At 43.9% G+C, this 26,872-nt stretch overlaps 1 protein-coding gene across 3 annotated transcripts; it reads left to right on the top strand.

The window, feature by feature from the left end:
* Positions 1 to 31: 31 nt before the first annotated feature.
* Positions 32 to 26,748, top strand: LOC117187284. Of its 3 annotated transcripts, none has more exons than XR_004472029.1 (4): positions 32 to 131; positions 21,919 to 22,364; positions 25,323 to 26,647; positions 26,708 to 26,748. XR_004472029.1 is itself a non-coding variant. In XM_033389645.1 (2 exons), exon 1 carries the CDS (start codon positions 22,880 to 22,882, stop codon positions 25,523 to 25,525), a length of 2,646 nt encoding a protein of 881 aa, XP_033245536.1. In that variant the 5' UTR covers positions 22,533 to 22,879; the 3' UTR covers positions 25,526 to 26,647; positions 26,708 to 26,748. The 3 variants fall into 3 exon arrangements, 1 of the variants encoding a protein (XP_033245536.1); XR_004472028.1 differs by lacking the exon at positions 32 to 131 and adding an exon at positions 21,499 to 21,858; XM_033389645.1 differs by lacking the exons at positions 32 to 131; positions 21,919 to 22,364 and having other exon boundaries at positions 22,533 to 26,647.
* Positions 26,749 to 26,872: the final 124 nt, after the last annotated feature.

Below are 26,872 nucleotides of genomic sequence, written 5' to 3'. Positions count from 1 at the left end.
TGGCATGAGTGTTGCTGAGAAAAATGGTCACACTATGAAAAGACAAGAAGAAAAATGGTCACAATATGAAAAGACAAGAAGGTCACATTAGTTTGAGCAGTCGATAAAAGAGCGGGGAGAAAAGACGAAGCGTGCGTAGATATTACCTACATATAAGAATAAAATGTATTAAACTCCTTTTGCAAATAGGAAATAAAACGCAACCAGCGCCTAAGTACCGATGAAGATAAGCAATTGTGTTTTATCCGCAATTCTCACTTTCCTGGACACAACAATGAGTATTGAGCGAGATGGTTTAACTGGCGCTATCATTATAAACCCAAGGCAGCATTTTTTGCAGCTTTTAAAGAAGTATGACATGATAGACTGCCGTACTGCGTCAGTGCCGTTGGTTCCAGGATTCCACGGCAAATGTGACAGCGAGTCATGCAATCCAGTGGACCAGGCCGAGTACCAATCCCTAGTGGGCTCACTTATGTATGGTGCTATTTCGACAAGACTCGATATTTTACATTCCCCATGTAAGCTATCGCAACACAATACCAACCCACACAACGAGCATTTAGCAGCAGCAAAGCAGATCTTACGATACTTGAATACAACGAAGCATCTTAAACTCAAATATCAGAAGACTAAAAATGGTGTGCGGATAACATTAGCGCTATGAATTTGGTTAAGAATCCGGTTTATCATGCCCGGATAGATATAAGATATCATTATGTACGCGAAATCTATAGTAGTAATGTAATCGATCTGAAATATTGTCCTACTGATCAAATGAGTGCAGACCTACTAACAAAGAATCTTTGTAAAATTAAACATGAGAGGTTTACACACATGCTAGGTCTGAATACATATAACAAATAAGAATTGTCTTTACTGAAAATGAATCAATTTAGAAATATCTGTATTGAAAAGGAGTGTTGGATTTGACAATACATCTAACAACTAAATAAGGAATACCCCTGATACAAATGTACCACATATGTATCTACTTGCCATGAACAACCTGTGTTATGAAGACCTTTACATTAAAATGAATAATCTGTTCTGTTGCAACCTTCTTAGAATCCACACGTGTTATTTTTCCCCACTGCCATTGAGAAGCAGCAGGTGTTGAACTGGATGGACGGGCAAGAAATTGCGCACTCGATCAACGCAACTTTGCGGCAGCTGCAGAAACTCGCGTAGGAGAATGGTTATGTCCCCGATCCAGCGAGCCATTCCGTTCCGACCAAATTTCGGCTGACAACGACATTCCGGCCGACCCTAACCTCAACTTGGAAAACGACGCCGACATACCAGAAGAAGAAGAGTTAGATGCCGCTATTAGAATATTACCAAAAGGGCTTTGCTCAATGCAATGGTCCCATTCTCGAATCCGAGGGACCAAGACGCTGGATTGTGGATTACAAAATTAGGGCGCGCTTGCTCTGCTGTTGATGAAAGTAACGCCTACAAGCTACGATGCGCTTATTAATGGCACCAAATTCAGAGGCAGACACATTCATGCGGCTCGACACTTCAAAAAATTATGACCAATTTAAAACCAACTTTCTGAGAACATTTGATAAGGCATGTTCGACAACCGAATTATTGATGCAACTTCAGAAAACTTTCTACATTCCGGCAAAAACATTCGTTATGGGATACATTTTGCAGATGCAAGAGTTGGCGTTGCGTGAAAGTGTATGTGAGATTGAAGAAGCAAAAGTACACCAAATCATCAATGAAACCAAAAACTCCCAGAGATGAAGACAGCGACGAATACGGGCGGCGCCGTTAATATTGTGAGAGCTTTAACATTACCTTTCCGAAACATCAAAAAATATACTCTTTTACCATTCCATTATGGAAAAATTTACTTACACATAACCTATCATGACATTAAAATATGATTTTGTTTTATATTATGCCAGATGAATATATTTCAGAAGAATTGCTATTGGTTAGACCATTCTTGAAGTATAAGTTAAAATTATCATTTTATGAACATCATATAATATTGAAATAAACAAATAATATTGAAAATTTAAGTTTCCAATTAAGTGATAAAAAACCATTTTGCCTAGCATGATTTTTTCCAACGATATAGCCTTAGATCAACTAAGTCCCTCCCATCCGGTTGACACCGCTAAAACATCAAAAATCGAAAACATCAATTGACAATTCAGAAACATTAAGACATAGTTTAGACAATATAGTGTGACGGGCTGCTAGTTAACAAAAACTGTTAACCCTACGTTGCTGTTATACGCACGGCAAGTCCATCACCATCGATATCTATATCGATATCAAAGCGGCCGTTTGAAGCGGGGGTGAAATCGTAACTAATTAACTCTATGCCTTATGATGCTTTTGCTGCCGTGAGCGCCGTGTGGATCGTGGATTGTGGATCCGAGCGCCCATCCGAGATCCGAGAGCGAGTTGGGACCGGGGCGCACGGAGTTGGCACAGTGCGCGGAAATTGTCTACTGCTGGCCTGAGCATCGATGGAACTGTTCATCGGCAAGCCTCACGTCACCGAAACGCGCCTGGATGGAATCGCTCAGCTGTCGGATAGGCGTGCGGATGCGCAAACGGGACTCGACCTTTGACGTGGGGCGCTGTAGATGGAGACGATGCTCCTGAGGCCGAGCGGACTGGACGACGAGACAAGGGTATGTGGAGTACAGTGTGGTGGTTTTTGCCACACAGTTGCAGTTCCCGCAATATTTATTAATAAGGACAGCTCGGAGTCTCTTCTCAGGGCTCAGGCGAAGGAAATGGTGACAGGTCCGTAACGGATGAACTCCTCGGCAGACCCGGCAACGGTACGAGTTGATCCCTCGATCACGACGGCTCTCGGTGGTGCGGCTGGCGCGGATCCGTGGGGCCATGTCTGGATGAGGATGAAACTAGGATGGAATAGAGAAGTCGAGGAAGTATTAGTACGGAGCTGTGAATGGGACAAGTGCACATTCACGTTATTGTTGAATGGAGCTACGGGGTTCTACAGGCAGGAGAAGATACACGGAAGTTATCCTTCCGAGCCGCCATTCGTTGGACGGCAGGTTATCCTCTTTGATGACCACCATATCGCCAACCTGCAGATTTGGCGTCGGCGTCTGCCACTTAGTCCGCTTGTGGAGCTCCTTGAGGTATTCCTCCTTCCACCTTTGACAGAACTGTTGGTTGAGGGCCTTTAAATGCTGCCACCGATTGATGATCGAGTTAAGGTTCCTCTTTATTTCGGGTTCGGCCGTACTCATTAAGGATCCCCCAATAAGGAAGTGCCCGGGAGTGAGGGCTAGCAACTCCGTCGGATCGTCGGACATCGGTGAGAGCGGTCTGGAATTGAGGCACGCTTCAATCTTCGCGAGCAGCGTAGAAAGCTTTTCAAACGTATACCTCCGAGTGGACGTGGCCTTGTAGAAGAGAGTTTTGAAACTCTTCACTCCGGCTTCCCATAGACCTCCCATATGTGGAGCTCCTGGTTGGATGAAACGCCACGAAACCCGCTGTTGGCTATACGCATCAGTCACCGAGTCCTTAAACGCGTCAAGGAAGTCACTGGAAAGCAGGGTTGCTGCACCAACGAAAGTTGTTCCATTATCTGAATGGATATGCTGTGGACATCCGCGCCTTGCGACGAACCGAGCGAAGGCGGCGAGAATGTAAATGTAAATGTATCGCCTTTGTGGAAAAGCACACGAATACGCACACATACCCCTTCGTGATCAGACACGCTCTCCCTGTATAGTTCCGTCCGGAGCGGACGACCGCTCAGTTGGAAGATCTCCCATCATTTGGGTTTGCAACCTCCTTTTGTGAATAACGCAGACCTTGCAGGAGTTCACAACCCCCTTCATAAGCCTTTGAACCTTTGGAGCTGTCTTTCAGGCGCCAAGCAAGCAAGTCGTGTACAACATACAGAGGAAAAAAATCGTGAAAAACTCAAGTGATACACTATTATTTATTAAACAGAGTGTTTTGTTCACATCATAAACTGTGTCCGCATTGAAAGACAACAATTGACGGTGGAAATAATTGAAGTTAACGCTACAACGCCAATTTTAATAAAATACAGTGGAAAAATATTTGTTATTGGTTGTGCTGTGGAAGAAGAATATTTGTTATTGTTCTGAACCACTCTCAGTAAACCAGCATTTGATCTTTCGGAGTCACTGAGAGAATAACGTAGCCATAACCAATAAAAGGTTGCAAGCAGGTTGCAGACAGCAAAGTGATTGGCAACGCATTGTAAAGAGTCGGCAAAGCAGTAAATCAAGCAGTATAAAGCAGTATTTCAAGCAGCACCGTAGGTTAGGTTAGGTTGAGGCGGCTGCCGGGCTCGCTCGGAACCCGTCACACTTAGGCCGGTTTCGGCCCGTTGTGATACCGCATAGGATCATTTCCTTCCTGCGTTGTGAGACTTCCTGTCAGCAATTATCCCATCCAGATGGTCTCACAAAGTTCGCTATCCTCCTGGGACATAGTTTGGACATCTCTGAGATGTCGTGTAGAAAGGCTGAGCCCAGGTGCTGTAGCCTTCTTCTGCTGAGAGCTGGGCAGGAGCAGAACAGATGTTCCACTGTCTCCTCCTCTTCCTCGTCTCTACAGCTGCGACAAAAATCGTTATGTGGGGCCCCCAGCCTGTTAGCGTGGGTGCCTATTAGCCAGTGTCCCGTGAGGGAACGTGTGACTACGCTTCACCTTTTCCTGCTTAACTTGAGGAGCTCGGAGGTGCGCTTCATGTCCATAGTCGGCCATGTTTGCCGAGTTGTGCGACATCGTGGCACTGTTTGCCACATATCGTTTTTTAGTCGCTTGTATTGCTCCCTTAAAATGAGCTTACAGGTGGCCATTGGCATACAGATATCCTGCTTGTCGTGGAGAAGGGGGATTGTAGTGCCAGATCTGGCCAGCTCGTCCGCTATACAGTTGCCCTCGATGTCCCGGTGGCCCGGGACCCAAATCAGGCTAATAGCAAATTGCTGAGCCATCTCGTGCAGAGATTTGCGTCAGTCTGCCACGGTGGCCGAGTTCGAGGAAATCGCGCTTAGCGATTTGATCGCAGCCTGGCTGCCGCTATAAATGTTTAGCTTGGTTGCCGTGACGGCAGCCGCTTGTAGGCAGTCTAGAGCCTCCCTGATTTCTATGACTTCCGCTTGAAAGACACTGCAATGATCTGGGAGTCTGAAGGAATGCCTTATGCTTAGCTGTTCAGAGTAGATTCCCCCTCCGACTCTGTCGTCCAGCTTTGATCCATCTGTGAAGATGTTTATGGCCCCATCTGGGCCTGGGAGTCCCTCGAGCCATTCGTCTCTGTGAGGGATGATTGTGTCGAAGGGAGTGTCTGTGTACTCTCTTGGAACTTGGTAGTCTGTTTTTGAGGGGACGGTACTGCTATTATTTAATATGGCTGAGTGACCTATGCACAGTGTCACCCATTGATCTGAGTCTCTTAGACGTATTGCTGCTGCTTCTGCCCGTTCCTTTCCTGCTAGGTCAAGGCTCTGTAGGCATAGGATGGCATTTAGCGCATCATTTGGGGTGGTGCGAAGAGCTCCGCTGATGCATAGGGCGGCAGTCCGCTGGACTTTGCCCAGTTGCTTGGTGATCGCCCTTTTTGATAGGGCCGGCCACCACACCGTAACTCCGTAGAGTAGTATTGGTCTAACTATAGCTTGATATATCCATTGGATTATGCTTGGGATCATACCCCATCTTAGCCCAATAGCTTTTTTGCATGTGTAGAGTGCAGTCATTGCCTTCTTCACTCTGTCTTTGACATTCAGGTTCCAGCTAAGCTTCTTGTCAATTACCAACCGTAAGTAACTGTCACTGTCGCTAAAGGAGAGCCTGCATCCTTGTAGTATTGGAGGATTGAGGGGCGGGACCTTGTATTTATTTGTGAATAGTACGAGTTCCGTTTTTGAGGGATTTACTCCCAGACCGCGCGATTCTGTCCAATCCGACAGTTGCGCTAGCTTTGTGCACATTAAGTCGCACAGTGTTTGGGGGTATTTCCCCGAGAAGATAATCGCAACGTCGTCCGCATAGGCCACGACTTTGCAGCCCCCCCCTTCTAGGTCACATAGAATCTTGTTGACTGCTATGTTCCACAGAAGAGGAGACAAGACACTACCTTGCGGGGTGCCTCTGTTGACATACCTTGACTGGGCGGACGATCCCATCGATGATGTCACCGTCCTGCATGTGAGCAATTGATCAATGAGCATCACCAAGTGACGGTCCACCCCCAGGTCAGTCAGGGCTTCTGTAATGGCGCCCGGTACAACGTTGTTGAAAGCTCCCTCAATATCGAGAAAGGCTATGAGTGAGTACTCTTTGTGATGCAGAGATTTCTCTACCGCTGAGATCACTTCATGAAGAGCCGTTTCCGTGGATTTTCCTTTCCGGTAGGCATGTTGTGCGCCTGACAGCAACTGAGGGTGTATAGTTGTCCTCAGTTGCAGCCCGACGAGTCTCTCAAAGGTTTTGAGGAGAAAGGACGATAGGCTGATTGGTCTAAAGTCTTTTGCAGCTGAGTGCGAGGCTTTCCCAGCTTTGGGAATGAAGACTATCTTTGCCTTAAGCCATGTTCGCGGGATTGTACCCACAGCCAGTATCTTCCTGAAGATACGTTGTAGCCAGTTTATGGCCGTATCCCCGGCCTTCTGAAGTTGGGCCGGGATTACCTGGTCTGGGCCTGGCGATTTGAACGGGTTGAAGCTGTTTATTGCCCAGCATATGCTACGTATTGTGAGGATGTGATCCATCGAGGTTACCGGTCCCTCTCCTGGAAGATGTGCCGTCTCGATGGTTGTGCACCCTGGAAAATGTGTGTCTAGTAGAATGTGCAGGGACTCCTCACTGGAGTTAGTCCACGTGCCGTCATTCCTTTTAAGATACCCTACCGAGGGGTTAGTTTTTGAGAGAATCTTGCGAAGCCTTGCGGCCTCTGACGTTTCCTCAATTTCCGAGCAAAATTTTTGCCAAGAGGCTCTTTTTGCTTTCCTTGTTTCCTTTTTATATAGTGACAGACTGATTTTGTAGTCTGCCCAGTGGCTCCTCGTTCGCGCTTCTGGCCCTGTTGAAGAGGGTCCTGCAGCTTTTACGTAGGATGTTTATTTGTTTTGACCACCAGGGGGGTTTCTTTTTCCCCCTAGGTTTGCTAGAGGGGCACGCTGCCGCGAAGGCTTTGTTGCATGCCTCTGTGAACCTGTTCACTAGGCGATCTAGGTCGTCTTTTGTGTCAGGGCATGATGGTGCTTTGGAGGGGAGTAAGTCCTCCAGGGCTGAGCTATATTTTTCCCAGTTGGCTTTCCTGGGATTAATATAGTCCTTAGGTTTCGGACACTCGAGGGATAGTGTGGTCTCGATGTATCTGTGGTCAGAGAAAGAGTGGTCATCAAGGACTTGCCAACTCTTGACTATGTCTAACAGGTTGGAAGACACTAGGGTGATGTCAATAGCCTCCTGTCGATTTTTAATTATAAAAGTGGGGTCGTTGCCCCGATTACAAATAAATAGATTTGAGTTAAGGATGAAGCTGAAAAGTGACTCACCCCTTACATTTGTGTTCGAGCTCCCCCATTGAGTGTGGTGAGCGTTGGCATCGCAACCTATTAATAGGTCTATGTCCGACCTCTCGCTGTCGCTGGCTAGTTTGCGAACCAGGTCGTTGGGAGGAAGCAGCACCGTAACGGAAAAACGTTTTGAACATGGCTCCAGTTTCAAAACGTCTGCGAGAAAAATCTGGAACTGATCTCAAGGGGTCGAAGAGTTCTGAGGAAATACGTTAAAGTCTGAGGGTGTATTGCAGGCCATGGAGGAAAAGTTCACAGCTATGACCAATCAAATTCTTGGTATGGCAGTAGATGTGAAGAATCTCACTGAACGTGTCCTGCAATTGGAAAAGGCGGGTGAGGTAATCCACGAAATGGAGCAGCAAATTATCAAACTCAAAAATGAGGTACATGGTATGCAAGAAATACGTGCGCAAGTTACAGATCTAAGCACACAATGTTTTGAGCGCGCCAAAGCGGACATTGCGTGTGATCTCCGTATTCATGGAATACCCTTTGAAGAAGGTGAAATGTTGAAGGTCCGATTCAACAAGGCGTGCTTTGCCCTTAACCTAACACCCCTCACAAGGGTGAAAGACATAGGATCCGACAGAGAACTCACGGAACAGCTGTTGATCCAGTGATAATCCTGCGACTAGAGAGTGTGAGAGAGAAGGCGGCGTTGTTGCGAGCTGTTGGCAACTATCGCAGGGAATCGAAAAAACTGCTATCACTGGACCTAATGGAATTCGACTCGCAGGCTGCGTTTTATATTAATGAGCAGCTGTCTAAAGAGAATCTGGCTGTTTTCAAAGAGGCGATGAAAATGAAAAAAGGAAAAGCACTATCGGCTGTTTTCACTCGTCGGGCGATCGTGCATGTTAAGAAGCATCCAGCTGGAGAGATTTTTAGAGTGGATAACATGCATGACCTGCAAACATTGCGGGATACTTCCGAGGATGAGCTTGCAGCAGTTGATCCAGGTGCAGGTAACAGGCCAGTTGAGACAGACCAGAATAACCTTTTTCGTTAGTAAAACTTTCCTTAGCCATAGTAATATAATGTTGAAGTTTAAGGTTTTATGTTTTTATATAGTTATAAGTGATTTGTGTATATTGCGTGTGCTGCTAATATGCTATTTAGTATCTTTTAAATGGTCCATAATATGAATAGACTTCCAACGAATAGTAGGATATTGATTCGTACGCTGGCTAAACAAAAAGATGGCATAAATATTTGTCATATAAATGCTCAGAGTCTGTATGGTAAGATTGATGAGTTCCGATATACATATGTTTGAACAATCGAATGTTGATGTAGTTTGTGTTTCGGAAACGTGGTTCATGCCGCATCTATGTGATAATGTCATTTAGTGTACCGGATTTGATCTATACCGATCTGATCGGGAAGGAAATGGTGGGGGTGTTGCTGTATACATAAACAAGAAACTCAAATCCAAATTAATATGCAAGCACCCTCCAGAAAGTGCAATAGAATACCTTTTTATAGAATTATCGGCCTCTAACAGTTCTCTTAAATTACTATTGGGCTGTCTGTACAGACCACACCGCAATACAATCTACCAACAAGTAATTGATGCAATTTCAGACCTATCTGTAAGCTATACTGACGTAATTATAATCGGGGATCTAAACAGCAATATACTGAAGGAACGACATATGGAGTCAGCGATGGCATCGTTAGGCTTGCATCTAGTCAATAATAGTAGACCAACACATTTCTCAAACACTGCAAGTACATTATTGGACCTTTGTTTTGTCAATGATAAAGAATAAATCGTTCTTTATGATCAGTTATCTGTCCCAACATTTTCCAGACACGACCTACTTTTCCCGACTTATGATTTTAATTGTAAAAAGATTGACGACGACATATGGTACCGAAATTTTAATAGCATTGACATTACCAAACTTAATGACGAATTCAATACATATGACTGGAATATAATATTTAACATGGATGATGTTAATTCTCAAGTAGAACAACTACGAGCTCACATAACATGTCTTTATGAAAAATTCGTACCGCTGCGTAAATTAAAGATTGCACCAATGAAAAATCCATGGTTCAATCAATGTATTGCACACAATATATCATTAAGGGACAAAGCATATAACAAATGGAACCGCTACAGAACGTCTGTTCAGTATCAAGAATTTAAAACTTTAAGGAAAAAAACCAACCTATTAATACTGACAGCTAAAAAGTCTTTTTATTCTGTAAGGTTTCGAAGTGCAATATTAACAAGAAGGACATGGAGGGAGCTCAAAGACTTGGGAATAGGGAAGAGGACAAATAACACCAAAATTGATGTAGACATAGATGAATTAAATAGAAAATTTGTGATAAACGGGGTACCTGAAGTAGCATATAATCATTATCTTGACAATATACCGAATAGTTCCTGTGATAATAACTTTAGCTTCATGTGTGCCAGTCAGTGTGATGTCCTTGAATCTGTGCTTAAAATTCAGTCAAATGCAATCGGACTGGATGAAATACATCCAAAATTTCTAAAAATCTTACTTCCGAAAATGTTACCACATGTGACTTATATTTGCAATACTGTCTTAACAAAATCAATATTTCCAAGTACATGGAAGCTTGCGAAAATAGCCCCGGTCCCTAAAGGAAAAAATGAATATAGACCTATATCAATTCTATCGTTTTTGTCAAAAGTTCTTGAACAATTAATGTCACAACAAATTTGAACTTTCCTTGATAGCAATGCACTACTAAGTGACAAACAGTCAGGTTACAGAAGACAAAGAAGCTGTACTACGGCAATAGTAAATATAACGGAAGACATTAGATTAACACAAGATGAAGGAAATGTGACGCTATTGTACTACTTGACTTCAGTAAAGCATTTGACACGGTTAACCACTAAATCTTATTAAGTAAATTAGTTAACTTTTTCAATTTTAGTAAGGTAGCTATAAAGCTATTAAAATCGTATTTAACGGATAGAAGACAGGTAGTAGTAAGTGGAAGTAGAATTTCTTCAATGATGAGCACTACACGTGGTGTGCCTCAAGGTTCAGTTCTTGGGCCGCTTTTGTTCTCATTATATGTGAATGACTTGCCAGACGTCCTGTTAAATTGTAAAAGTCATATGTATGCGGATGACGTCCAAATGTATGTTAGTCGTCCATTGAGTAAAATTGACGAGTGTATAAGTGTGTGTAACAGTGATTTGTTCAATGTGAGTAGCTGGGCGAAGCGTAATGGTCTGGCACTTAATCCAGATAAATGTAAATGTGTAATTATATACAAGAAGCAACTAAATACGATGGCCTATTCAAAACTTGAAATCGAAGGTGACACCCACCTTATTCTATGGTATTGAAATATTTGGAAATTGTGACGCTGAATCTCAAAAAAAACTAAAAGTAACATTTAACAACATTGCCCGCTACATATATAACAAGAGACGAACCGATCATATCTCAATCTTAGCAAGACAAATATTCAAAATGGATTTAAAGACATGGATAGGGTACAGAACAATTATTTTTCTACATCGAATAATCTATACCAGACAGCCGAGCTACTTATATGATAAATTAACCTTTGCCTCATCAAAAAGAACGTTGAATCTGGTAACCATAAGGTACAAACTTGCCAATTCAGGAAAACAATTTTAACAAATGCTATTCGGTTATGGAATGAGTTACCTTTCAATATTAAAAATATTAGTAGAGCAACGCAATTTAGGGAGAAATTAGAAAAACACTTGATAAACCCATAAAAAAAAAAATAAATAAAAAAAAAAAAATATAATAATAATAATAATAATAAAAAATAATAATAAAAAAAAAAATAAAAAAAATTAGAATTAGTATTAGTATTAATAATACAAATATTAGTCATAATAATAAAAATATTAGTCATACTAAAAATGTTAGAATAAGAAAATCATTCTGCTTAAAAGCACACAACTATGTGAACTCCATGTGACTAGCGCATTAACATAAAGTAGAAATACTGTCGCGTTAGGAATATATATATACAAATAAAATAAAAAATAAACCTTTGGAGTCCAATACTTTGATCGAATGAGGCGCACCATCAATTGGTTGCCGCCATGAAGAGGTATCCGGTGTGTAAATTGCGCGAGAAGTCGAGACAATCGACTATTATATGGAAGAATGATTGGATGTCGTTCGTCATATTTTAGCACTTCAGAGCCTGCGACACGGCCGCATGCTCTGGTCAACCCATGACGGGCTAGGAAAGAGTTCATGTTCAGGATAGAACTTGACCTTGGCGTTGGACGCTTACCGCTTAGGCAGCGATACTCCTCGGGGAATTCTCTACGCTGCGTCTCTAGGATAAGAGTTTTTTCAGCTTCGGTAATTTCGCCGCTCGTAAGATGGCTCTTTTGCGCGGTGGCTAACTTCCGGCAGCGCTTGGTGAAGCGCAGGATATATGCACGGACTCGTAGAGCTCTCTCCAGATTGGAGAATCGTTCGAGGAAGTCTGCGGCTGGGTTGAGTACGAAATGGACCTTTACAGTTCGCTGCTCTAAGGTCATAACGGCGGAGTTACTAACTGGTGCCGGCCATTGATATCGGCGCCTCTGCAGCCAAGTTGGTCCGTGCCACCAGAGTTGGTTCTCCACCAGCTCCTGTAACGGCACGCCTCTGCTGGCTAAGTCCGCGGGGTTCTGTTCGGATGGAACGTGGCACCACTTCTCAATATCGGTCGCTTGAGATATCCTAGTCACTCGCTTGGCCACGAACGTGGTCCAGTGACACGCGGGCTTTGCCAGCCAGGCGAGGACTATGGTGGAATCGGTCCAGCAATAGCAGCTCGTACTTGCTGTTGGCATATTCGGCAGGATAGCCGCCGCCATTTCGGACATAAGCACTGCCCCGCAAAGCTCTAACCGGGGGAGCGACACGGTTTTCACGGGTGCGACTCTCGTTTTCGCTGTGAGAAGCTGCACCTCGACCAAACGGTCAAACTCAATGCGAACGTAGATGGCGACACCGTAAGCCTTCTCGGATGCATCGCAGAACCCGTGATGTTCGACTTTTACCGCTGGCCGGGAAGTCGCTTTCCAGCGAATCCCGAGAGTCTTAGCCGTGCTCTCTTCATCCATCTCCAGAAAATCGGTGTGGAGAAGATGAGGAAATCCTGCCAGAATGGCTTTGTGGTTTGAAGTCCACTTCCGCAGCGGAAAACCTGCAGAGCTAAGTGCGGCCTGCAACTCGCGGATCGTTAGTCGAGCCTCATCGGTAGAATCCGCTCTGGCTAGGACATCGTCGACATACATGAATGACCGGATAATGCGACTTGCTTTCGGAAATCTGGACTGGACGTCGCTTGCTAGCTGTTGCAACACTCGGATGGCAAGAAAAGGAGCGCAATTGACTCCGAAGGTTACGGTCTTAAGTTCATAGTCGCGGATGTGTCCCTCCTTGCTTCGAAATAATATTCGCTGGAAAGGGGTGTGTTTCGGGTCAACCCAAATTTGGCGATACATTTTGGTGATGTCCGCGTTGAAAACGTACCTGAAATAACGCCACTTTAGGATCTGGAGGGTCAAGTCAGATTGGAGGACCGGGTCGGCGTGCAGAAGATCATTCAAACTCACACCGTTGGTCGACGGGCTGGATGCGTTAAATACCACCTTCGTGGTAGTGCTCTCAGGCTTGAAGACAGCGTGGTGCGGAAGGTAGTAGGTTGAGGACCCATGAGTCGGAGGAACTTCTGTCATGTGATCAAGCTCTAGGTATTCTTGGATCACGGTGTCGTACTGCTCTTGTAGGGGACTTTTTCTTATCAAGCGATTTTCGTTTCTTAGGAACTGGGCCAGCGCGGTTGCCCTTGAATACCCCAGATCTGATCTGAGATGATCTGGGTCGCGAAACGGTAACGTGACGACGTATTTCCCACTTGGCGTTCTCGACGTAGTTCGGAGGAAATTTCTTTCGCAGAACGAATCTGACTCGCTTACTATTTTAGTAGGAATGTCCTCCATCTCCAAAACTTTGTGAGGAGTTGGTCTAACGGAGTCTCTAGCACGGTGGAAACTTGCGTGGAGAAGGATGCGACCCTGCCTTGTACCGTGTTTGGCACTGGGCCTGTAAGAACCCACCCGAAAATGGTTTCCTGTCCGAGGAGAGATCCACAGATGTTCGTCTGTGAGCCGCTCAAGAGGATGGATGGAAGGATGTCGGCACCAATCAGGAAATCTATTTGTGAGCTTTCGTAAAATGTCGGATCTGCCCATGGCAGGTATCGTGCTAGGTATCGTGGCTTGGATTAACGAGCCCCCCCTTTTGACGAGATTGAAACAGCGGGTAAAAAAAACGGAGTAACCGTTTTATATACAATATATATATAGTGACATATCTATAGTCCATGCTCCGCATACCCTTATCTATGTCTGTTACCCTGCACCCACATACTATAAAAAATCCAACACCCTCAGCCTCGAATCCCATAAACAATCCCACGCTCGAAGTGGACCACTTGTAGCCGATAGCCGGCAATGTAAACAAACACCCTAAGCTAGGAGTCGAACATAAAACAATAGATGCCGCGTATCCAGCCGCACTAGAATCACGCCACCCTCCAGAGATCAATTACTAATCGATTCTCAAAAACCACGCCATCCTAGCTCACCAATCAGAATTGGGCACAAAACCAAGGAGGCCATATTCTCAGCCACCCCCAAGTAATGCAACACTGATCATACGCAGCGGAAGCCTTTCATCAAAAGCCGTCTTTCCCACATATCGATCGAGGCACATACAGCCGCATTTCCCACACATCGATCGAGTCACGTACTCCATCACCGAAGCCGAAGCCGAAGCCAATGCCTCCGAATCCCAATCCGAGCATCGTAATATAAATAGTCTACATCTAAGTAGGCAGTTCAGTTCTGTTCAAGACAAACGTCAATCGCGACACCGTCGGAGAATTCACCCAAGTTAATTCCGTTTAAGACATCTGACCTTAGTCATCGTCGGGGAAACTAACTAACAATAGTACGCTAAGTTTAAGTAAATAAATAAACCTTTTTTAAAACTTAAACTCGAGTGTCGCATATTTAACTATATATATATTTAGCTATGCAAGAATGCTACATTCAAAAAAATGCGTAAGTAAATATATGCCGTACGTATGGAATCGTGTGTTGTTTTATATGTGTAAGTTAACGTACCCAATTCTATTGAGTTCTTATACGAATTGTAAACAATCTTTGGCTTTCCAAAACGAAAACAATTTCAATCTTGGGCCTCCGCCTAATTGATTTCTAAGATGTACAATCTCAAGGGCTCCCGCCGCAGTCCCAATCTTTGACACTCGCCTAAATGGAAAACCAATGTTTGCCCACACCCGGCTTCTCATAAACAATCTCACTCCCGGCTTTCTGCAGATCCTGCACTTTAGGCATTTTACAGTTCTCTCTTTGGATGACGAAATCCAATACTCGGGATGGCGAAATCAATTGAAATGTTTATAGAAAAAGTATTCCCGAAAGGGATCAACGATGCAAAGATCAGAAAGTTCAAGTCAGTCTTGATCCAGAAGCGACACCGCAAAGTCGAGCTAAAAATTAAGATCGCGCAAACCCTTTGCCCGAAATCCTTTGTGACCCTCTACTTAAATCTATATCAGTGAAGTTAGAAGTAAAATAAAAACTTTTTAAAAACACAATCCGCTACCGCAGTTATTTAATTTGTATGTATTTTTAAAATAAAAAAAACGATGGACCATGCATGCAAGTTAACGTACCCAATTCTATTGAGCTTTTATACGAGTTGTAAACAATCTTTGGCTTTCTAAATCGAAAACAATTTCAATCTTGGGCCTCCGCCTAATTGATTTCTAAGATGTACAATCTTAATGGCTCCCGCCACAATCCCAATCTTTGACACTCGCCTAAATGGAAAAACAATGTTTGCCCACACCCGGCTTCTCATAAACAATCTCACACCCGGCTTTCTGCAGATCCTGCACTTTGGGCATTTTACAGTTCTCTCTTTGGATGACGAAATCCAATACTCGGGATGGCGAAATCAATTGAGATGTTTATAGAAAAACTATTCCCGAAAGGGATCGACGATGCAAAGATCAAAAAGTTCAAGTCAGTCTTGATCCAGAAGCGACACCGCAAAGTCGAGCTAAAAATTAAGATCGCGCAAACCCTTTGTCCGGAATCCTTTGTGACCCTCAACTTAAATCTATATCTGTAAACTTAGAAGTTAAATAAAAACTTTTTAAAAACGCAATCCGCTACCGCAGTTATTTAATTTGCACGGCATGCATGCACGGAATAAACCAGGGGGCTGCAAGAATATGTGCTTACACATATGTTTGTATTCCTGTGCATATGTCAGCCACGGAAGCTCAGCTGGTGTCTGGGAGAGGTAGGAATATTACCCTGCAGTACGGGACATCGATGACACGTCGATGACCGCGTCACTACCCCCGATGACATAGTCGATGACCGGCCATACGCTGAGCTGTTTACTTTAACATGGAGATGTCCTAGGGCATAATCGATGACATTGTCATCGAGCGTTGCCGAAAAATCATGCACTTAATATAAAAAAGTAATACATTCAATTGTTTATTTTTCCAATTAGTTTTATTTATTAAAAATTATTATTAATTATTGTCTAAGGATGCCAGAGCTTTGTATTTTTTGTCCCTTGCGCCCTTTTGAAAATAGCTATTCTTAATATTGTGAATAGCCCTCCGAATAACTTTTTCTGCTGGCTCGTTGGGTATTTTCATCTTCACCGCCGCTGAAGTAATATGGATATATTATATATTATATACATATATGTACAATAACTATTAATTTGGTTCAATTGCATAAAAAGTAAGAATTTGTTCGATTTTTAAAACGGTTGTTTGTTTCAACAATGTTCACTGTAGGTCAGCGGTGGGCTGTTCATTTCCTCCAACAACAAAAACAAAACACGCGCAAAAAAATTTACCTGCTCGAGACAAGCCGCACAAATAAGGGTTACTTTTTGTTGCTTTTCTATTGTTGTTTGTTTTGCTGCTGGACTGCTCAAAAATTGCAATTTCGTGCACACCGCAGATTATAAAAATTTAATTCGCTAATACGTATTTACATTCTATTTCTTTATTCTTCTTTTATTCCCGAGCATACGAGAAGAATAAAGTATAATGTGAATGCAGCGAAACATTAATATAATTTGAACACAGTTTTTTCACAAATTTGACTTTTTATACAATTGAGATTTTCTTTATTTACCACGCGCGCACACATATTATTAATTATTTAAACACTGCACTTACCTGATAATAATCAAATTCACAGCACTTTCGCTTCGTTTGCGCACAATTTGACGATTGCAAATAGCAAATGCAAAGCGAAGAAAGAACGCTGCAAATTGATTTGTTCCTTTTGGCTATAAAAACTGTCTGATCTGATCCAGATTCACCAATCTGATAGATATGGTTATACTCTATGATTGTGCGTTTTTAGTTTTCTCGAATCTGCAATATTGTGGATGCAGCAGATTTTCGTTTTTTGTGGGGGCGGAAGGGGGTGAGGCGAAATTTTGAGATATACGTTTTATAGTGAGATCTAACAGAAGTGCGGATACCACATTTGGTTACTCTAGCCTTAATATTCTCTGAGATTTGTGGATGCCTCAGATTTTCGTCCTTTGCGGGGGCGGAAGGGGGTGTGTCGAAATTTTGACACAAAACGGTCAAGGTCCGATATCACAGGAGTGTGGATACCAAATTTGGTTGCTCTGGCTCTTATAGGTTCTGAGATCCTTGAACTCATATTTTGCAGTTGGAAAAAAAGACCTTGAAACCTGTGTGTTAGAGAGAGACAGAGCGAGAAAGAATGAAATTGTTTTCTTGATTCTGGCTATAATAATCAAACGATCTAGTTCAGATTTTGCACTCTGGAAGATATGGTCATCCTCTAAGATTCTGCGTTTTTGGTTTTATCGTATCTTTAAAAATGTGGATGCCACAGATTTTCGCTTTTTGTGGGGGCGGAAGTGGGCGGGGCGAAGTTTTTAAATATTCTTGTAGCAGTGACATATCACAGAAGTCTGAATACAAAACATCGTTGCTGTAGCTTTTATAGTCTTTGAGCACAAGGCGTTGATAGGGACGGACAGACGGACGGACGGACGGACGGACAGACGGACAGACGGACAGACAGACAGACAGACAGGGCTCAATCGACTCGGCTATTGATGCTGATCAAGAATATATATACTTTATGGGGTCGGAAACGACTCCTTCTGGACGTTACACACATCCATTTTCACCACAAATCTAATATACCCCAATACTCATTTTGAATATCGGGTATAACAAGGGGTTCGATTTGGCTGGCGTCAACGCCTAGATGACATTGTAGATGACATTCGTCATCGCTCACTGCTGGTACTGTAGGGTAGTTACAGACAGATATACATATGTATATGAATGTAAGCACTGGATCGGAGGCGGAATGCAGGAGCTGTCTCGGATCAAATTAAACCTTTGGAAAAGTAGGAGACCACAAGCATTGGCAGAACGAGGTAGGGTTTAATTTTTGGAGCTAGAGCGGTGAGTACATACATATGTACATGTACATATGCCGATGTGTATGTGTATACGGGGGCTGGCGTATTAGTGGGCGGATAAAATTAGGCTTGCTGCGGGTGAATTATTTTAAATTCACTGCGGCACAATTGGTTGCACCGACAACGGAACTATAAGCGCGACCGTTTTTATTCGGAATTTGGATGTTTAGGAGCACTCGAAGAAGCGGAGAACGCCCGGAATTGCCGATAATATGGCGCCGTCGGTAGAACGGTGGAAGAAAAGAAGCGGCACGTATGTATGTATATATGAATATGTCCAGCCGACTGGGACCAGAAGGAGAGGAGCCACTGGAGATGGGCAGATGGGGGATCCGTACTTATCTTGGAAATTGGTAATTATCCGCCGGTGCTTGCTGGAGTGGACTTCTCCTTTTGTGCAGGCGAAGATCCGGCTCGAAGGACCAATGTTTGTAGTGGGGCGGGTCGAAGCTCAATTCTCCAATGATGCAATTGATTATCCAGTGAAAAACTACTAGTAGCCGTCACGCGAGAAATGAAAAGCCGGGGCGTTTGGGGGTCGCGCGGTAGAGCGGCCGTTTGAAGCGGGGGTGAAATCGTAACTAATTAACTCTATGCCTTATGATGCTTTTGCTGCCGTGAGCGCCGTGTGGATCGTGGTTTGTGGATCTTAGCGCCCCTCCGAGCGCGTGAGAGCGAGCTGGGACCGGGGCGCACGGAGTTGGCACAGTGCCCGGAAATTGTCTACTGCTGGCCTGAACACTCGAAAAGCCATCCCTTCACAGTTCAGAAGTGGGATCATTAGAGTTGGTTTTGTGTAGAGCGGAAAAGTTATAAGAGAAACTCAAGAAAAGCGGCAAGAATCGTCGGCGTGAGAAGTTTGCAATGGGTTGTATTCCCAAAGGTCTATGTGACAAGGCAGATTGAAAATTACGGATGTGTTCCTTTTCTACGTGGCAGACGGATTCAAAGTTTAGCGATCAGGAATCTTAGTGAACCTGGGAAAAAGAGTTTCGAGAAATTGCATCAGAAATCTGTGTGAGCCTGTCGATATATGTATGTACATACAAAGATCTTGAGCGTCATTGTGAAATACCTACATATCAGTTGTCTCGCTCGCACACTTGCAAAAGGAATTTCTTGTGCGTGCAGCTTAAAAGAAGACAAAGTCATTGAGAGAGAGACAAGCATACTAAGGAAAATGGTGAAAATAGCGGACCTTAAGGGGGACCAGTTGAGGTTCCTTATACGAGAGAGGAACTTGGCACTTTCTGGGTCCAGAGCCGAATTAATACAACGACTAATTGAGTATGAAAAATCGGAAGACGTAGAGATGCCACAAGGAGCTGGAATCACTAGTCAAAATGAGGAGACGCTGACGTCGCAATCGGCGGCGATTTCACGTATGCAACACGAAATGACGGAGCTAAAGAATATGATGGCTCAGTTGGTTACCATGCAAATTCAAAACGCAGAGGCAACAGCGGCATCAGCAACAGCTAATCAGCAGCAGCAAATCACAGAAGAGGTTACCCAAGAGATTTTCCACGACAATAGCCCTGGTGGACAGGCGACCAAAAACGTTAGGCAAGCATCGGTCAAAGAAATAGCAAAGGTGTTTGACCCAAGCGACGATGACGCCATCTCCGTTAACCGGTCCATCGATCGTGTCCACAAAGTAGTTGATGATTACCAATGGGACGAGAAATTTGTATTGCTAGCAATTTATACACGGCTCAAGGGTCCCGTCAAAATGTTGTTCGACTCGTCGCCGGTTCTACACACCACGTCGAACGACGGGTTCGCCGGACTGGCGTTCTCCAGGCGACAGCAGCTGCTGAACGCGCAAGCGGCGCACGGGCTGGGTGGATTCCCTATCCAGGCCGGTCGGGGCTAAAAGGGAGGATCGAGCTGAGTCCTTAAGATCGGTACCACGGGTTGTGCAGTTCCAAGGCTGCACATTGAGGTCGGCCCCCTAGTGGGAGTATCGTGGTGGCTGTGGTTGATACCCAAACGTTACGCGGGGAGAGCCGCTAGGCTCCTCGTGGAGTTGCGCTCTCAACCGGGTGCCGAGACCCATAGATCGGAAGACGTGTTAGATACACCTCGCCCCTCACCAAGGGGGATTGTATGCCCGACCAGGATACTTTCAATTGGTACCGGAAGAGTCGCTATGTACATAGCTATAGCTTCTTTTTAGGGGCGCTAACTGGCGCATTGTACCAGGTTCCTGCGTATGAAGCGGTGGTGCGCGATGGCGTGATATATGTATATATATCGCACTAATCGAGGCTAAGCTGCAAATAAACATTAGACGCCGTGGTTGAAATCCCTCCCTGAGGAACCGCCACGTAAAATAAAGCTGAGAGATCAGATTCATTCTGTTACGAGCTAGAAGCTCTTGCCGTCGTCGAGTCGTTGGAGCGATTCAAATACTACATCTACGGTAAGAGAATGAAAGTTGTTACCGATTGTAATGCCCTGAAGACATCAATGGAGAAGCGAGATCTGATACCCCGAATTGCAAGGTGATGGTTGCGTATTCAAGAATTTGCGATAGACATTATTCATCGAGCGGGAACACAGATGAGTCACGTTGACGCGCTAAGACGAGCTCCATTTGAGGAGGCACATGAGATGGAAACAGCATGCATGAAAATTTCAAAGACCATCATCGACGAAGCTGATTGGCTATTCACTATACAATTACAAGATGAGAAAATCCAGAAAATTGTAGCTGATATGAAAATCGATAAGAGATCTGAGAACGACGAGTGAGTGATTGAGCAAGATCGCCTTTTTCGCAAATATGACAGCAAGCTATTATGGGCTGTGCCAAAGCAGTTAAGATTCTATATTCTAAACGAATGTCACGACAAGTCCGGCCACATGATCTCAGAGAAAACAATTATTCGGATTCTAAAGTTGTTTTGGTTTCCCCGAAGCAAAGGCACTACAAGTCGGTGTATTCATCTGAAAGGATGAAACGCTGGTGCGAACTCCCACCCGATGATCCAGATGAAGATGACGATATGGAAGGCGACTCATCCCAAAGATCTCGCGGGGACGCTGCGAATTGTCAGGAAAGGCCGACTGTGACGGGCTGCTAGTTAACAGAAACTGTTAACCCTACGGTGCTGTTATACGCACGGCAAGTCCATCAACATCGATATCTATATCGATGTCAGCATATAGATCATCATCGACAGATTGTCACGACGAAAAACCACACGAAAAGAGGAAGCGACGCGAAACAATTAAGAATTAATCATCTATACATATTTCCTACTCTTATATCAATAAAAACTACAATAATACTCGAAAAGCCATCCCTTCACAATAGGGAATGAGACAAAAAAAAAACATCCGAATAACTGAGAACTTCCAGAGATAAGTAATGCACTTCTAGATACAATTGAGCAAACTTTCGATACTCAGAATATTTACAATATTGATTACAAACTTAGTGAAAACTTGCGTAGTGAAATCCGACCATTAATTGAATTAAATTACTTAGACTTGACCAACATACCAGCCCTTGAACATAAGTGTTGTCGAGAAAAATTAACTTATATATACTTAGTTTTAAGCAAGGGCACAGATACCCACAGATACATAAAGAAAAAAGAGAGAAGAAAAATGGCCACACTATGAAAAGACAAGAAGGTCACATTAGTTTGAGCAGTCGAAGAAAGAGCGGGGAGAAAAGACGAAGCGTGCGTAGATATATTACCTACATATAAGAATAAAATGTATTCACCTCCTTTTGCAAATAGGAAATAAAACGCAACCAACGCCTAAGTACCTATGAAGATAAGCGATTGTGTTTTATCCGCAATTCTCACGTTCCTGGACTCAACATCTTTTATTTCGCTTCTTGGAAGCCAATGACGCTAGAGTTCTTGGAGTTTGTATGAAGACGGGCAGAGACTCGTGGTGCAAGCACTGAAGTATACTGGACATTGGAGAAGCGACGGAACCCACAAGGAGACGGTCATCTCGCTCGTGGGTGGATAATAAACATTGCAGAACACGAAGGCCAACGTGGGTGCGCACGTCAGGCAGCTGAAAAAAGCGCACATTTATATGTATGTATGCGAGATCGTGCACATACTGCCATCTCGCTCTAACCAACGAAGTTCTTGCGGGCCAGCCACTAGAGGCTTGAGTGCGCAGTTGGCTGATGAAATCGAGTGAAAATTTCTGGATTGTGGTTTGTTTGGTAAGTGCCAATTTGATTGTTGATTTGGGGAAAGGTTAGTCTGCGGGTGATGATTACCAGAGCAATGAGCAAATTAAGGGCAACGGATGAAATGGACGAGGACAACGTTGAGATGGGAAAAGTGGAAAGAGAATCCGCGCAAGGTGAAGCCTCAAATATGGAGGGCCGGGGCCGGCACATCAAAAGAAGCCCAATCACATGGCGTTGTTAACGTTATGATGGAGATGTGGCGCCAAATGCAAGAAGGTCAGCGGGCCAATGCAATGCAAATGCAGCAGTTCCAAATGGAAGTTCTGCGGATGAATCAAATTCAAATGGAAAAAACTAATAAACTTCTGCGATCCCTTGGTATTAGTGGAAGGACAACTGGCGAGCCAGGACCATAATCAACCACGGCTGAGCCCTCAGTGATATCAGACGCAGTCTCATCACCAAGGCAACCGGTTCCTTCTCAGGAAACGCAAAGAAAATTGTACGATCTACCGGAGTTTAATGGTGCTCCCGAAGAGTGGCCAATGTTCAACGAAGCTTTCACTATGACCACTGCAGAGTACGGATACAGTGACAGGCAAAATTTGTTACGCCTACAAAAGGCAATAAAGGGCAAGGCTAGGGAGACCGTTGAATGTTTGCTTATTCACAGTTCTAACGTTTCAAATATTTTAGAGACCCTTAAACAAAATTTTGGTAGACCGGAGAAACTCGTAAAAAGCCAGATTAGTCGCGTTAGAGAATTTCCGAGCATTCGCGAAGGGAGATTGGAACAATTAGTAGAGTTCAAAATGAAGGTACAAAACTTGGCTTCATTCTTAGAAGCAGCTAACGCACATCAGCAGTTAAAAAACCCAACATTAATGGAGGAGTTAATCTTAAAGTTGCCAGTGCAACAGAGACTGGAGTGGGCACGCCATTCCAAGCAACTAGGAGATGAAAAATCGATCCGTCATTTAAGTCTATGGCTTCAGGGATTGGCCGAAGAAGTGCAAGACGCAGGATTGGTTGACGATCAGGCGACGTTCAAGCCAAAGAAGGAAAAGTCGAGACTATTCCATGCAAACGACATCGGACTTGTAACCATGAAGGCGTGCTCCGCCTGCAATGGGAAACACGACTTGGAAAACTGTAACTCATTTGCCCAGTTAGAACTTGAAAAAAAATGGCAGCATGTAAGGGAAAGAAAATTATGCTTCAATTGCCTAAAGTACGGCCATCGTAGTCAAAAATGTAGACGACATCACCAATGTGGACTTGATGGATGTGCCAAACGCATTCACCGTTTGCTCCATGCAGAATCAGTTAATCAACCAGGCGAGGAAGTAAAGTTCACAGGAACAGCAACGCATGAGGCTAGCTCAATGATTTTGTTTAAGATATTGCCTGTTAATCTTCATGCTAAAAATAAAATAGTGAGGTGCCACGCCTTTTTGGATGAAGGTTCTTCAGTAACGCTTATAAATGAAAGCCTGGCAGACGAGCTAGGATTACATGGACCCAAAGAAAGTCTGACATTGCAATGGTTTGGAGAAAAGACATCAACGGAATTGGTCAGCCGATTTAATAATGGAATATCTGATGAACGTGGAGGCAAGGTCTATGCACTAAACGGAGTAAGGACTATTAAGGATTTACGGCTGTCGAAGCAATCCGTAAAGATGTCTGAGCTAAGTTCGCAATACCCACACATAAAGAGTATTCCTGTGAAAGGCTATAGAAATGCTAGACCTGAAATACTAATCGGACTAGATAACCTACATTTGATAGCTCCAAAGCAAATGAGATCTATGGGATACGTTGGGCCAGCCATTGCATTAACCAATGTGGGATGGGTTGCGTATGGAAAATGTCGCGGAGAATCAGGACCCATGAGTAATGTAAAGGCCGTACATCTGGTTAAACACAATGACGAGCACATTGAACAGTTGGTGCGAGACTACATCACGAATTCGGAAATGGATGTGCGGATTGTGAAGAACCACGTAGAAGGTCGAGAAACTGAGAGATCGAACCGATTGCTATCAACCACGACAAAACGTATTGGTGACCGTTTTGAAACGGGATTACTATGGAAAGTGGATGACGTCGTCTTGCCTGACAGCAAGAAAATGGCAATAAAGAGACAATTGTCCTTGGAAAGAAAATTTATACATGATCCAGAGTACCACAAAAAATACTGCGACCTGATGGAAGCATACGAAGAAAAGTCATACATTCGGCATATCACAAGCAATGAACTGGAAGTGGACAAGAAAAAAGAATGGTTCCTGCCTCATTTTGGGGTCTTAAATCCTAACAAGCCCGGCAAGTTGAGAATTGTTTTCGACGCGGCTGCAGAAGTCGATGGAGTGTCGTTAAACTCCATGCTCATGACTGGCCCCGACGGGTATCAATCCTTAACGGACATTCTTATGAGGTTCAGACAGAAACCGATTGAAGTCTGTGCTGACATAGCAGAAATGTTCCACCAAGTCATAATACGAAAGGAGGATCGATGTGCCCAACGCATACTATGGAGGAAGAATCCAGGCGACGAGATGAAGGAGTATGAAATGCAGGTCATGACCTTTGGAGCCAAATGTTCACCGGTCTCTGCTCAATATGTGAAAAATAGAAACGCACTTGAATTTAAGGAATCGTATCCAGATGCGGTGAATGCCATTATTAAAAACCATTATGTGGACGATTTGGTGCATTGTTTTTCATCCGAAGAATCGGCTGTGAGAGTCGTGAAGGAGATAGTTCACATTCACAAAAAGGGAGGCTTCGAACTGAGAAAGTTTGTGTCCAATTCGAAATTCTTCAACAAGGTTTTTGGTAACGAACAAGTAGCTGAACCCATAACTCTTGATAGGGATGAATCTTCGCATTATCAAAAGGTCCTGGGAATGTACTGGTGTACACGCAGCGACGAATTCGGGTTCTCACTTTCGTTTAACAAAATTGACGCATCAATCTTTTCAGAATCAAGAATACCGTCTAAGCGAGAAGTATTGCGAGTGGTTATGTCTGTGTTTGACCCATTTGGAATTCTAGCCGAATATTCCCTGATGGCTAAACTGCTTCTGCAGTCAATATGGCAAAGGCGAACAGAGTGGGACCAGCCAGTTGAGGGCGACGATATAAAGCAATGGAAATGTTGGTTGCGCAGCCTAAGCCAAGCATGAAAGATGAGGATACCCCGATGTAACGCAGAAGAGTTCTTTGGGGAACCAATTGAACTACACATATTTTGCGATGCGAGAGAGTCAGCTTATTGAGCAGTCGAAAAAAGAGGAAGGAGTACCGAGAAACGCTGGATATGCATATTTACATGCCTTACAATAAGAGCAATTCATTTGGAAATTGCCAGGGACCTGACAACAGATACGTGTCTTCGAGTATTGCATAACTTCATGGCGCGGCGTGGAAGACCAGTAAGAATCCGATCTGACAATGGTACCAATTTGGTGGGAGCTGAGCGTGAATTGAAAAGAGAATTACAGGACCTCGATCACATTAGAATAGCGAACGAGTTGTCAACCAAGCAGATCGAATGGCTGTTTAATTGCCCGCTAAACCCCCATGCAGGTGGGTGCTGGGAAAGATTGGTACGCAGTGTGAAGAGGGCCATAGGACACGCGCTGCATGACAAAAACCTGAAAGAAGACATACTGTATAGCCTAATGTGTAACGCTGAAAACATAGTAAATTCCAGACCGCTTACACACATTGCTCTGGATAACCCCACAGACGATCCGATAACCCCTAATCACTTTCTTTTAGGTTCTCCCAATTCTAGCCAGACACCACATCCACAAGAGGAGAAGTACCAGAAAACTCGAAAGGAATGGCGCATCGCTTAGCAGATCTCCCACTCATTTTGGAACAAGTGGCTCAATGAGTACCTACCAGACCTATGCAGACGGACAAAGTGGCATCACCCAGTGCCACCACTCGCTGAAATGGACATTGTTCTTATCTGTGATAAGAACCTTCATCGATCTCAATGGAAAAAGGGAGTTATTCTAGCAGTCACGCCTGGACGCGACGGACAGGTTCGCTCAGTCCGCCCAACCTGTATGCTGGCAAAGCTAGACATATTGTGAATCACGAGCGTGTTTGATTCACGGTGGTGGGGATGTTGTCGAGAAAAATTAGCTTATATATACTTAGTTTTAAGCAAGGGCACAGATACCCACAGATACATAAAGAAAAAAGAGAGAAGAAAAATGGACGGCACTATGAAAAGACAAGAAGGTCACATTAGTTTGAGCAGTCGAAGAAAGAGCGGGGAGAAAAGACGAAGCGTGCGTAGATATATTACCTACATATAAGAATAAAATGTATTCACCTCCTTTTGCAAATAGGAAATAAAACGCAACCAACGCCTAAGTACCTATGAAGATAAGCGATTGTGTTTTATCCGCAATTCTCACGTTCCTGGACTCAACATCTTTTATTTCGCTTCTTGGAAGCCAATGACGCTAGAGTTCTTGGAGTTTGTATGAAGACGGGCAGAGACTCGTGGTGCA

The sequence above is a fragment of the Drosophila miranda genome, chromosome XL, assembly GCF_003369915.1.
Source record: "Drosophila miranda strain MSH22 chromosome XL, D.miranda_PacBio2.1, whole genome shotgun sequence".
NCBI lineage: Eukaryota > Metazoa > Arthropoda > Insecta > Diptera > Drosophilidae > Drosophila > Drosophila miranda.
Note: the sequence above shows the minus strand (reverse complement) of the source record. Positions and strands in the feature narration are given on the sequence as shown.

Excerpts from the sequence above, each read along its gene's own strand:
- LOC117187284 (XM_033389645.1), top strand. The coding sequence starts at position 22,880 with ATGTTCAACGAAGCTTTCACTATGACCACTGCAGAGTACGGATACAGT.